The sequence below is a fragment of the Biomphalaria glabrata genome, chromosome 3 (assembly GCF_947242115.1).
Source record: "Biomphalaria glabrata chromosome 3, xgBioGlab47.1, whole genome shotgun sequence".
Taxonomy (NCBI): domain Eukaryota; kingdom Metazoa; phylum Mollusca; class Gastropoda; family Planorbidae; genus Biomphalaria; species Biomphalaria glabrata.
The window spans coordinates 2449896-2462605 of record NC_074713.1 but is presented as its reverse complement, the minus strand read 5'-3'; the positions used below and the strand labels follow the sequence as shown (position 1 = coordinate 2462605).

The 12710-nt window shown below is 35.5% G+C and overlaps 1 protein-coding gene across 3 annotated transcripts; it reads right to left on the bottom strand.

Annotated features, from left to right (window-relative positions):
* Window positions 1-3745: 3745 nt before the first annotated feature.
* On the bottom strand, window positions 3746-12075 carry LOC106054229 (protein dj-1beta-like). Of its 3 annotated transcripts, none has more exons than XM_013210007.2 (6): window positions 11973-12075; window positions 9600-9730; window positions 7089-7247; window positions 6114-6183; window positions 5005-5085; window positions 3746-4120 (listed from the first exon to the last, which is right to left on the bottom strand). In XM_013210007.2, the coding sequence occupies exons 2-6, from the start codon at window positions 9681-9683 to the stop codon at window positions 3966-3968; spliced, it is 549 nt and encodes a 182-aa protein (XP_013065461.2). In that variant the 5' UTR covers window positions 9684-9730; window positions 11973-12075; the 3' UTR covers window positions 3746-3965. The 3 variants fall into 3 exon arrangements, with proteins under 3 accessions (XP_013065461.2, XP_013065462.2, XP_055880259.1); XM_013210008.2 differs by having other exon boundaries at window positions 9600-9758; window positions 11973-12072; XM_056024284.1 differs by lacking the exon at window positions 11973-12075 and adding an exon at window positions 11379-11450.
* Window positions 12076-12710: the final 635 nt, after the last annotated feature.

Here is a 12710-nt window from a genome sequence, read left to right as displayed (position 1 = left end):
GAGGTCTCGTTTGATTACATTCTCATATTGGAGGTCGGGACGACCAGTTTTTCTTGAGCCAGTTGCAAGTTGACCAGAGAGGATGACTTTAGGGATACGATTGTCCTCCATCCGACGAACATGACCAAGCCGGTGTTGTCTCAGGAATGTAAAGATTGTAAATTCCGTTCAAGCAAGGATCTCAGTGTTACTAACTCTTTCTTGCCATGCGATTTTCAAGTGAAATGGCTGATAACAACATTACGGAACCAATGTAACGTCTGTATGTAGCCTAACAAGATATCAGTTTGAGGGATGGACATATTAATTACTAAATTATGGATCAACACGGTTCAAACTACCAATTATAAATATTACATGTACATTATAGAAACTTACTAGTCTATATGAATACCTTTTTTTTTTCGGAAGACAAGAATATTTATTAATGTTTTTAAAAAAATCGTCGTTTATTTCTTATGTTATAAAATACAGACGTTACTTAGAAGATGATTACGTCCTAGGCGTCATGCATCTAGTCATGCATGTTAACCAATGACTTAAATTCTGCTAAGTCACTGGCTTTCCTGGCTGGCTCCGACAACCCATTCCATGCTCTAACAGCACTAGGGAAGAAGGTGCATTTGTACAAATTTGTCCTAGCATAAGGAACGAGGAATGTGCCTTTATCTTTGTGTCTTTCTGAGTATTTTGAGTATTTTATTAGGTTTTGTTTTTGTATTTGAAGATTATGGTTCAGTGTTTTGTGTATAATTGCTACTTTACTTTTGAGTCTTCTATCTTGAAGGCTTTCTAAATTTAGTGATTTTACTAAAGGTGTTACTCTAGTCAAATGTGAATAATCATTTGTTATTAATCACCGCTCTATTTTATGTCTGTTCCAAAATTTCTTAAATTGTATAGGCCTACACACCAACTAAATATTGCTGCCTGATTGTGTGGTATGAAAAAACATGACTTTGCAATGTTTGCTTCGTTGCTTGGCATTTGCTAAGCGCACATATAACAATTGAAAGATAGACGGCATATTCATTAAAGAATAGAAGTACCTATATAATTAGTAAGATGACCATACAATTTTTCCTTGGGCTTATTTCCTGAGAACAGACGATTCTGTTGTCCAAACTGTTCAAATCACGTGTTTGAGACATAGACTATATATATATATATAGTCAATGGTTTGAGACGCGATCAAGTCAGAAAGAAGAGAAATATAATGGAACATATTGTTGATGTTAAAATTATCGGGAAATGTTTGGACCAAGCGATCAAGGTAGCGAAATTTAAGCATCCTACAGGCCTACCCTTAATGACAAACTGGTTAATCGGGACTTAACTTACAGGCCTACCCTTAATGACAAACTGGTTAATCGTGACTTAACTTACAGGCCTACCCTTAATGACAAACTGGTTAATCGTGACTTAAGTTACAGGCCTACCCTTAATGACAAACTGGTTTAGCATGACTTAACTTACAGGCCTACCCTTGATGACAAACTGGTTAATCGTGACTTAACTACGAGCTTATTAGGCTGCTTGCTTACAAGAGAAAATGAGTGAGTCCGTTACCAAAAGCAGAAGACGTCATTCTAAGAGGACGAGATTATTGGCAGACGATATTCCATCACCCTTCACCTATCCCTTGGTCTGTTGGTCCGTTGGGTCACCACACAAGATCTGTTGACCGTCTTTCTCCATTCTTCTGTATTTAGCCTTTGATAGAATCTCTTTCAGTGGAAGACCCGTCTAGTATTCCCATTGCTTTCTCTGTCTGCCTCTTAATCTTTTTCCTGGTACTGTTCCATGAAGGAAGGTTTTTGCGAGCCCCGAGGACCTTGTGATATGGCCATAGAGTTTTAGTTTTGCGGTTTTTGACAGTAGTTAATGGATCGGATTGGGGTACGATCCTTTCTGTAATCTTTTCGTTTGTGATGCGGTCTTTGTGTGTGTGAAGGATTACGGGCACGACATGGCCTAAATTGTGCCGATGTGCCTAAACTCAAACTCTGTGTGTGCTACCTAGAATCTGTCTACAGCATCTCAATTCTATTGCTAGGAACCTCCTCTCTAGGTCTACCTATCGTACAGAGAGAATGGCAAACTAAGCTTGTTTTCAGCACAGAAGTAAATGAGGTGGGAATGTTTTCACTATATATTGATCTTTTCATTTGATATCTTTGGTAGAGTCAGTCTGCTCTTGTATTATTCATTGTGTTCCTAGTGGTAGGGTGACTAAATGACTGCTGGCTTTAATAAAGTCATGTATCAACTGGTGTTGGATTGAAAGAACTTGTTCTGAGAGTTCTGGTGCCATGCAATATTGACGTAAAAAAAAGCGTTTTGGAAATTCAAAGGACGACGCAGCAAGCACATGCAAGGAAAATAGAACGGATATTCAGTACGGTTGTCGAACGTCTACTCATCAAATGTATGTGTGGTGCTACGCAGGGCCGGTCTTGGGCCACAGCAACCTATGCGGTCGCAGTGGGCCCCGCGCTTTCATAGGCCCCGCGCTAATTCTATGTGTGATTATTAATTGCAAAAATATATACGAAAAATTCCTGGAAAAGTCCTGCATTTATTAAAATTTCATGAAAACTCATGAAAATCTCCTGAAAAATAGACAAAATTTTCATTTGTGGGTGTCATTTCTTACGAAAACGCCTATCCTACGTCATCTTTCGTGTAAAAAAATGTAATAATCGGATATTTCCCCTTAACCGAAAGTTCCTACACATTATTTACTTTTATAGTCACTGGCATATAAATATGCCATAGGTTGCAAGGTTCGTAAAGTAAAGTTAACTTGATCGCAATTTTGTACTTAGTAAAGAATGAATAAAATGCAAAGTCGAATTTATTTTCTAATACAAAATCTTAATTTTTCACTTATTATCCTTATTCCCACCCAGACTAGGCCCCGCGCAATCAGTTTTGCATAGGGCCCCGCAATTGTTAGGACCGGCCCTGGTGCTACGCACATTCCCTGTTGCAATATCTCGCTTTGGATTGTTGAACGACCCTCGCTGTCTTCCTGCGATTCTTACAATCGTATGGAAGTTCCGGAAGTGTGAAGAATTAGCTCTCCCGATTGAATACAATAGGAGAAAACACGGTGCTAGTCGAAAAGAACAGCGGACCGGAAGCAGACGCTAACAGTAAAAGCCATGGCCTTGAAAGATCTTTCCTTGTAATATGAAAACTTGACAACACTTACGTTCCTCATTAAGGTTGCGATTAGCCTTTAAATAGTCAAGATTCCCTACACATAGAAATAAAATACTTGACATGCGTTGTTCTTGGTGCATTATCAAACTTGACACTACTTGAGAAGTACCAATGGGTATCTTAGACCATATTTATTTGCTAATAATCCTTAAATGAAAAAAACAAAATTCTCATCAATTTTCTATCTTGCGATTTGCTAAAAAAAAACACCAACTTATTCATATTGTTGGCTACCTTATTAACATCCGACTTATGGAATTTAATTACAGCTAGATATTCCTATGGTGGATTGAGAGAAACAGCAGCTGTTATAAAATATTGTAGTAAATAATCTTTGAAATAAGTGCCAAAATGGTAAATACCAGTACTGTAAATTTACAATTATTCATCAAGCAGACCTATTACACTATTAAGACAATTATGTTCAATAATATTTCTTTAGCATTCATCATGAATTGACTTTTGACAAACAAACACATTTAGGTAAAACACAAGAGAACAGATATGAAAACAAATATAATTTGTAGACCAAGTTTATTTTGCACGTCTGGCAAATATTTGAAAGAAGGGAGACAACACACACACACTAATTTGACATTTCAATGCTTTACAAAACACAATCAGTTAAAAAAAAAAGCTTTGAACCTATAACACAATGGAAACAATATCCGTTTGACCCCACTGCGTCAAATTATAAACCATTTACAATAGTGAAGAGAGAAAAAGAAAAAAGAAGTTCATTTCAAAACCAAACCACTGGTCAGAGACTGGACTTTCTCTTTTCCTACCAGCTGCTCTACGATGGCCAGAGCAAATTCAAAAGTGGTGCCTGGCCCGCGACTCGTGATTAGCTTTCCATCCACCACCACTCTCTCTTCCAAGTATTTGTAATCTGTGAAACAAACATGTTCTTCAACATGGAGTCAGGGTTATATTAATAGAGACAACATAACTTTCAATAGAGACAACATAACTTATAATAAACATGTAAAACAAAAACTTATTGCCTGTGTGTGACCATGAACAATGTATTTCATTAATATGCATTATAACATTCCCTTTTTTTGAAAGTCCAATGACTGCCAACCTTCATTCTTTCAACAAATAAAAAAAAATGTACTTGAAAAAAATTAAGAATAGTAATTTAAACTGGTTATTCAATTTCTGGCAGAAAAACCACCTCAAATGATCTCCCACAATTCAGCTCATCTGGGTAATTACAAATAAGTACATAAACAGTTATTGCTAGACTTTCAAAGGGGTAACATCATTGCTAGTGACGGACTCGACTGTGGCCCATTCTGTATTAAAGATTGTTTATATTGTTCATCTGCATTTAACTTGGTTATTTAGCCTTTGATCCTGTTCATTCTTTGTAACAGAATGTTCATGTTTTAAACTCGCGTCTGTAATACATCCTACAAGGTACGCACACATCTAGAATTGTCAAAATAGTTAGAAATACTTCAAGTCACATCTTATTACACATGCATCCGTTACAGGATGCCAATAAAATTATGTGATGAATATACATACAAGGGCCAAAAAGTGTGGGTTTTTTTTTTGGGGGGGGGGGGGGATAGGCATTTTATTAAACGTAGTGTGGTAGGGTGATAAAAAAAACAACAGACAAGAAAACTTGTCAGACGCATAGGCATCCAGCTAGATGAAATTATAGCTACAGATAGGATGGTGCTCAGTCCTGAACATATCATTAGGTATTTAGGGATTTATGATGATATTAGAAATATGTTGGACATTAGACTGTATTCTAACCTTTGAACTTGTCTGCCATGCCAGGATAAGATGTTAACTTCTTCCCTTTAGCAATGTTGTGAGCCACTAGAGCTGTGGGAGCTGAAAAGAGAAGCACAAAGAATTAAGATCTTGAGTTACATGAGGTAGTAGCAGAGATGCTGTATGCTGAACACATCAACAAGTGACCTGGCTTTGTGTTTTTCTTTTCTAAAACCATAACTAGACTTGGGTATAGTTTTAGATCTGATCATTTCTAAAATATGAATATTGATAAATAACCTGATCAAAACAAAGCAAAAAATACTTTGTAATAATGACTATTTGCTAAAGGAAAAAAAAAATTGTCTTTCTATCATTATATGCATACAATGTCTGGTAGGTCTAAAAAAAAAATTCATTAAGGTTCTGTCTTGATCAAATTATTAAGAGAGGGTTTGGGACATATCCTTAGACAAGATGAAATATGCTTACCAAATCAGCCATAAGCCAAAATGAGGTAAGTGAAAACAAGGCAGACCACTAATAATATAGCATTGCACCTTCTTAAAAGACCTAAAAACTATAGGCACCAACTGGGAAGAAGCCATGGAAGCTATGACCGATCTCTGTGGAGAGAGCATGGCACACTATGTGCCGAACAGGGCAGAAAGACAAATCTTAGTAAGTAAGCCTGGAGATTTTGATATATTTAGCAGTTACATCTTAGTCAAATCACAAAAAGAATTATTTACACTAAATAATGATACAGAAGGGAAAAAAAATTATGTAGATTAGTACAAATTGAAATTAATCAGCAAAATATTTCATAAATTAAATACTTAGCAGTTTCACTCAGCTAAATGAAGTAATTCTTCTACCTAAAATTTTTCAATCTAAATCAACTAAAGAAAAAAAAAATCTCTCTTTACGCTTAAAAGCTGTAATTAGAAAAAGTATAAGTTAAAATTATTATAGAACAAACTAAATTCTTTTCACACATAGAAACGAATGATTCAAAGCAATACATTTTCTGATGCACAAGATGATTAAAATTTATTTTTTTAATTTTCAAGAACAAAACTGCTCTAAAAAACAACTCCACAAATAATTGTGATGTTTTAATGTAAACGCCTCTCTCTCTAACTCACCAGCACAAACAGCTGCGATGAAGCCGCCTCTCTTTTCTTGATCTTGTAACGCAGCACCAACTTCTTTAGACTGAAAAACATTTTAATAATTGAAAGCTATGAGGGCCAGCATTAAATGTTCTTTGTAATTTTTACCTGCAATCTACACCAATGGGTTGTTAATCCTCTTTGAATGCCCCATCCTAATCCACCTTAGGCAGACCCTACTACCACTCCAGCCCAACATAACCAACACTATACAGCAGTGTTGAACATCTGAAGAGAACAGCACACTATTTTTCCTTGGCACAGTCTGCAAAAGAAATCACAGCTCAGCAGCGCACAAACTGACTAGAAGAAGAAGACATGGGTTGTTAAATGATAGGATTGGGACCCCTCGAGAAAAGTTAAAGAAACTAGAGTAGACGCAAAATAGAGACATGTGATTTATAACTAAGGAATATCCATATTTATCTAGAGCAACATCATTGGTAAAATGACTAAATTTAGAGACACTTTAGACCAGCGGTTCTCAACCTTTTATGCTCGGCGACCCTTTTTACAATCCCCCACTTAGCCGCGACCTCCCCCCCCCCCGCACACACACACAGCAATAGAAGAATAGACAAGAACAATCCATTTTTTCAATGGTCTTTGGCGACACCTGGCAAATTGTCAATGGACCCACAAGGGGGTCGCGATCCACAGGTTGCGAACCTCTGCTTTAGACAGAGGATTAAAAAGTACCAGGAGCAATAAAACACTGAACCATTGCCTATAAATACAAAAACATAACCTTATCAAATATTCAGAAGATGGATCAGGTTGCCTGAATCAGCCAGGATATGACTTGGCAGAGTTTAAATCTCTAGTTAACATGCATGATATTTACACATGGATATGGGAAGAAAGTAATTATCTTATCTTTAGCATGTACATCTGAAATTTATAAGATAAGACAAAATTAAATTCTACTTTTAAAAATGTTAGTTGTACCTTACACAAGGTTTCTGAGCCTTTTGCCCCTCCTGGACAAATAAGGATATCATAATGTTTGGAGGCAGCTTCACTGAGAGATTTATCAGGCACCACCGTCACTTTGTTGCTACACTTGACTGGCCCATCACCAGCGACCCCAGCAATAACAACGTCTACCTATGTAGAGTAAAAGTTCTGTTCAAGATTTTATTGTTGATGATAATATTACATTCACATCAAGGAAGATTTAAAACGGCACAAGAAAATCATATGGTATGTACTAACGAAATAGTATCAGACACAGGGTACTGATAAAATAATAGCTTCCATTATCTTTTTTTTTGTGCCCAACAAAATAAAACGAGTATGGGAATCGTGGTCGAGAGGCTAAGTGCGCTTGAACTTGGCTTGTCTTGGCTACCTAGAAGGGGGCTCAAGGTTCGAAACCGACTCGGGCAGAGTTGCGTTTACTGAGCCTGAAGGCAGCACGGAAAACCAACTCCTAGATACCCCCTCCCCCCACTGGTCCACAAATGAGATTGGACCAAAGCGCTCTAAGCATGCTATAAGCATGGAAGTAGTGCTATATAAAAGCTATAATAATAATCTCAAATCTTAAGCAAACATTATATATGTGTGGGTTTAAGATACAAAACAACTAAAGCCAAAGACATGCATGCTTAATGAATACAACATTTTGCTATATCATTGTCTAACAAAACAATCCTAATAGCATAACTAAAGCTGTTTATGTTTTATTAAAAGGTTTGATGTGAATTAACTCATTATGGCAAGTGATAGCACAAACAAAAGACTCATCTACTGCAGAGTGCCTATTCAACAGACAGTCCAACAGTTCTCAGAAGCATAGCCTATCTTTTAGACATCTTTCATCCAACAATTGCTGTTTCACATGCTCTTGAAATTAATAGTAAGTTTATATTTTTCTTTATAAGAGTTTTTAACCCTTTAGACGTGTGTGGTAGTTCAGCCTCTAAACATTAAAATTGTAATTTCCTTTTGTATGCACTCATTGTAAAACAGCTCGGCACTTTAAGGGTTAAATGCTTGTTAACTACTTGCTTTTCACATGTGTTTTGTTTATCAATACGCTTTCGTCAACTACATTAGTCAAAGTGGCACTGTAAATAGCCCAGAAGGTGTGATGCTGAACAACATTTATAATGCTTGTTTATTTTATCACAGAATAAAGAGTGCTGAAGATGAAGACTTAGAAATATATATTCTTTCTTATTCGTCTCTCTACTCCTATATGGTTGTGAAAGTTGGACACTAAACACTGAGGCTAAAAGAAAAATTTAAGTCTTTGGGAGTAAATGCTTCGGATATTGCTGGGTATACTGGGAAAAGAAGAGAGTAAAGCTGAGCTGGTTGGGTAATATTGTAAGTCATGACTCACTGTTAAAAGTCAACCTTGGAGATACAGTAGAGGGAGCACAAAGAAAGGGTCGTCCAAAGAAAAGCTGGCCGGACAATGTAAAAGAATGGATTAGGTCACGCGAACTGTCTCTATCTTAACTGTCAAAGAACAGGTGAGAGAGAGAGGTAAGAATATTCTCACATTTGACTTAAGGAACTACTTCCATTGTTATTGATGAAGAATGCATAGAAACTACTGTTGGTATCACTTGTTTTTTTCTTTTCGCCTCCTAGAGAGTCCAGGATAAATTCTAACCTAATCAATGATCAGTTTTTTTTACTATTCTTATAGATGATGAAGTTGAAACTATTCAGAACTGTGGTATACAATTAAAACTTTTTTTTTTTTTTTTGGGGGGGGGGGGGGGGAGAGCACAATATATGTAATATATTTATATTTTCTATTTTCTGTAAAATTACCTCGAATTTGATACCAAATTTATGTAGTTGTTAGGTACTTATCTCTTTTTTTTTATGCTATGATTGATGAAATTTTTTTTCAATATTGTTTCTTAAAAGAAAAATATTTATACCAGGTTATCAAAACATTTAGCATGTTTTTAATTTAACAAATTATTCAGCTTTTAATCTCATTATTCAGAGGCCTTACACATTTAAAATATTGTTGTAACTTTGGTGACGTGGATAGGGGCAATTGTGTGAGAGTAAGCAGCTAAGACAAATTACCAAGGCCAGCATTAGACGAGCGGTCAACCATTACGTGTGGCAACATTTCAGGAAAGATCTGTGTTGTGAACAAAACTAGTGCCAGTTTCATCATATAGTCAAATATAGAAGGGTCCAGGAATGTTCCTTTGGGGGACCCTATATAAAGAGAGTCAAGTGTCTTCACAACTTCATGATTCAGTCCGGTACAGCAGAGTTCAGTACAAGACAGAGAAGCTAGAAGAGTATGTTACAGCATTACAGAGTTTATACTGTGGTACAGATAGTAACAGCAGAACTTTTGTACAGTCAGTGTTTAGAGTTACCCTTCATACAGTATTGGTTGTTAATTTATTGGACATTAAAGTTCTATGTTACTTTGATCAAAATATGAAGTACTAATGAAAAAAAAAAGGTTTTTACTCCAGCTCGACGAAGAACATCAGCGGTAATCACAAGTTCCATCTCCTCTGCCCCTTCAGCGAGGAAAATCAAGCCTGAAGGCATCTTTCTTGCAGACGTATGAAGTCGTAGCTTATTCAGGGAATATTATTCTATCAAAATACAAATAAAAAAAGGAACCTGCAAATCATAGAAAATGAATTTTTTGAAGTCAAAGAAAACAGACACACGAAGAAGCTTTAATGTTGTTTACTTATTTAGTTTAAAAAAATCTATGGTTTTGAGAAAGCTAAAGAACATAAATAAATAAATAATAATAAATAAATTAGGGCTTTTATATAGCGCTACTTTCATGCTTCATGCTTGTTCATTCATTAGAGACCCCAGTGGAGAACAACTACTTTTAGATTTGTGTGCTCTTCATCCATCTGTCCAAAACTTAAAAAGCTATTGAAAATCAAATTTCATCCTATTTTTTAACAAGCTTAGTTTAGATGCTAGTTCCCCTTTCAGACCTTGTGGTCTATAGGCCAGATGATGTAAAGGTCATCTATTTTTGTGGCCTACAGTTTACGAAGGTGTCATGTGGACAGCACAACGACCAACCACATTTACTTTTACCCAACTAATGCCAGGTACCCATTAGACCTGGGTGGACTCAGAGAAGACGGGAAAACAGTCAAAAACTTCTTACAATGACCCATAAAGCAAGATATACATTTTGAAATGTTTTAGTAACCAGAATTAGTGGTATCCCTTGATTAAGTGATTAAGCATTGGTCTAATGTTTAAGTTCCTTGTTTGTGACTATTTCAATAAGCTGCTCCTGCATCAGTCTGCAGCCATCTGTGATTGGGATATAAGCTTGTCCAAGGGTTCAATAGTTCACTACCCATTCCTGAATATCCAAGTGAAGTGTGTTTCAGATCTTTGGTTTAGGTCATAGGTAATAGACATATTAAAGGTAGTTAGGGGTGAGTTCATTATTATTCAAATTATCCAATCACATAAACTGGCTTTTAGAGAAGTTATTTTAATGTTATATAATTTTCATCTTTCTGAGGACCTCCTTTGGTCGTCTTGCGGACCACAGTTTGAGAACCACTATATTAGAGCATGGAATCTAATATCTATATCTAGGAATATGTAGGACGTAATCACCTTCTTATCTTATATATTAAATATCTAGGAATATGTAGGACGTAATCACCTTCTTATCTTATATATTAAATATCTAGGAATATGTAGGACGTAATCACCTTCTTATCTTATATATTAAATATCTAGGAATATGTAGGACGTAATCACCTTCTTATCTTATATATTAAATATCTAGGAATATGTAGGACGTAATCACCTTCTTATCTTATATATTAAATATCTAGGAATATGTAGGACGTAATCACCTTCTTATCTTATATATAAGAAGATAATAAGATGTACGTCTTGTCTCCCCCCCCCATCCTTTCCCTGCCAAAGACATTTTAATTTTAAAATACTGTATCTTTTAGTATTGCCATTTCTACTCATATGATTAATCATTGAAGTCAACGAGTCAAAAAATCATGATTTTAAAATGGGTACAACTTGGGCATGTGATGTAAATCTATTTTCTTCACAAAACAACAACACATTTACGGTGAAACAAAAATAGCTGATTCACACAGTTACACATATACATAGTTAATATCTAGCCTATAGTATAGTTTACATTACATTACATTTTATTTTGAAAGATAACATTAAAAAATAATTAGATTCTATTTGCAAAAAAAAAAAAAAAAAAAAGAATAGGCCTACCAGGCTTTACCCGTGACCTATTCTACTTCTTTCTTCCCAAGTCCAAGAGGTAAACAAAAGTGACGTTATTATTAAATTATACCAATGCTGCACTTTGAAGAAAAAAATTGTCTTCAGACTTCAGGTATAAATGAAACTAAAAAGTCTTTAAAAGTGTCAAAACTATAAAGAAGTGGATGATGCACAATAGGAATTGACTAGTTTCGTCATAACCATCGAAATAAAAGCGAATTTTTTAAAAGTATACACTGTGGGGTGTTCGAGAAGTATCTTAACATGAACTGATGAAGCATTGAAATTTGAATTATTATTATTATTTCGTTAATTGAAGTTGAAGCTGAAGGGGTTCGAGTGGCGTCATTTACTCAGTGAACTCAGTGATTTACCCTACTCTTAGTAACTCTACCGTGTTACTTTGTTATGTTAGGACGTAGAGTATAGATCTAGTTATCTTTTTTATTTTGAAGTAACGTCTAGATCTTTAAGATAAGATGATCTAGAATCCTATATTCATATGTACTACATAGATCTAGAAATCTATAGATAGATCTAGATCTATGAGTTGAGCATTATAATAATTATAGACTCTAATACCTTCGGATCCTCTAGCCAGTTTCACTTGAAAAGAAAAACGAACTGTCAACAAAAGTACGAAATTATAATGTCAAGGACCATGTACATGGGTCAAAGAGAGGTTACGAGACGGTGTGTTTACAATTTGATGTTTACAATTTTTTTTTATTACTTCACTTATATCTAGAATAGCTCTTGACTCTAAATGATAGTAAATCTAGTAGTTATAGATCTACTAGTATGTGTACTTGTTTAGTATACATAAAATTTTGAAAAAATAAAATCTAGATGTAGATTTTTGGTCTTCAGAAAGTGATCCTTTTTTTAAATGTATGAATAAATATGTATATTTAACTTTTTAAGTTTCAAACAGTATATACAAGTAGGCTACTACTGACTCGAATAAATAACTAGATGTAGATCTATAATGATTATGATTATAATTATCAGATTTTCTGTGTTTTTTATCTAGATTTACATGTTTCGGAATGTCCTTCAGATTCTCAAGATATTTACCTCCTAGCTCAAACCTCCGCACGACGACGGGGGATGGCAGATCTGTGATATTATGTGGCAACAAACTACTGGTCTAAACTGCCCACGGGTTTGCGACACGTCGCATATCAGTGTACAGGCCTTCTATTACGCTTGTTGTCGGTCCAGCTCAACATGATTATTTGTATAAGATTTTTTCCAGCGTATGCCCATTAAGGAGCTCAGGGACATTTGGAGGAAGTGTTTGGTGGAAGAGTTCGAAGA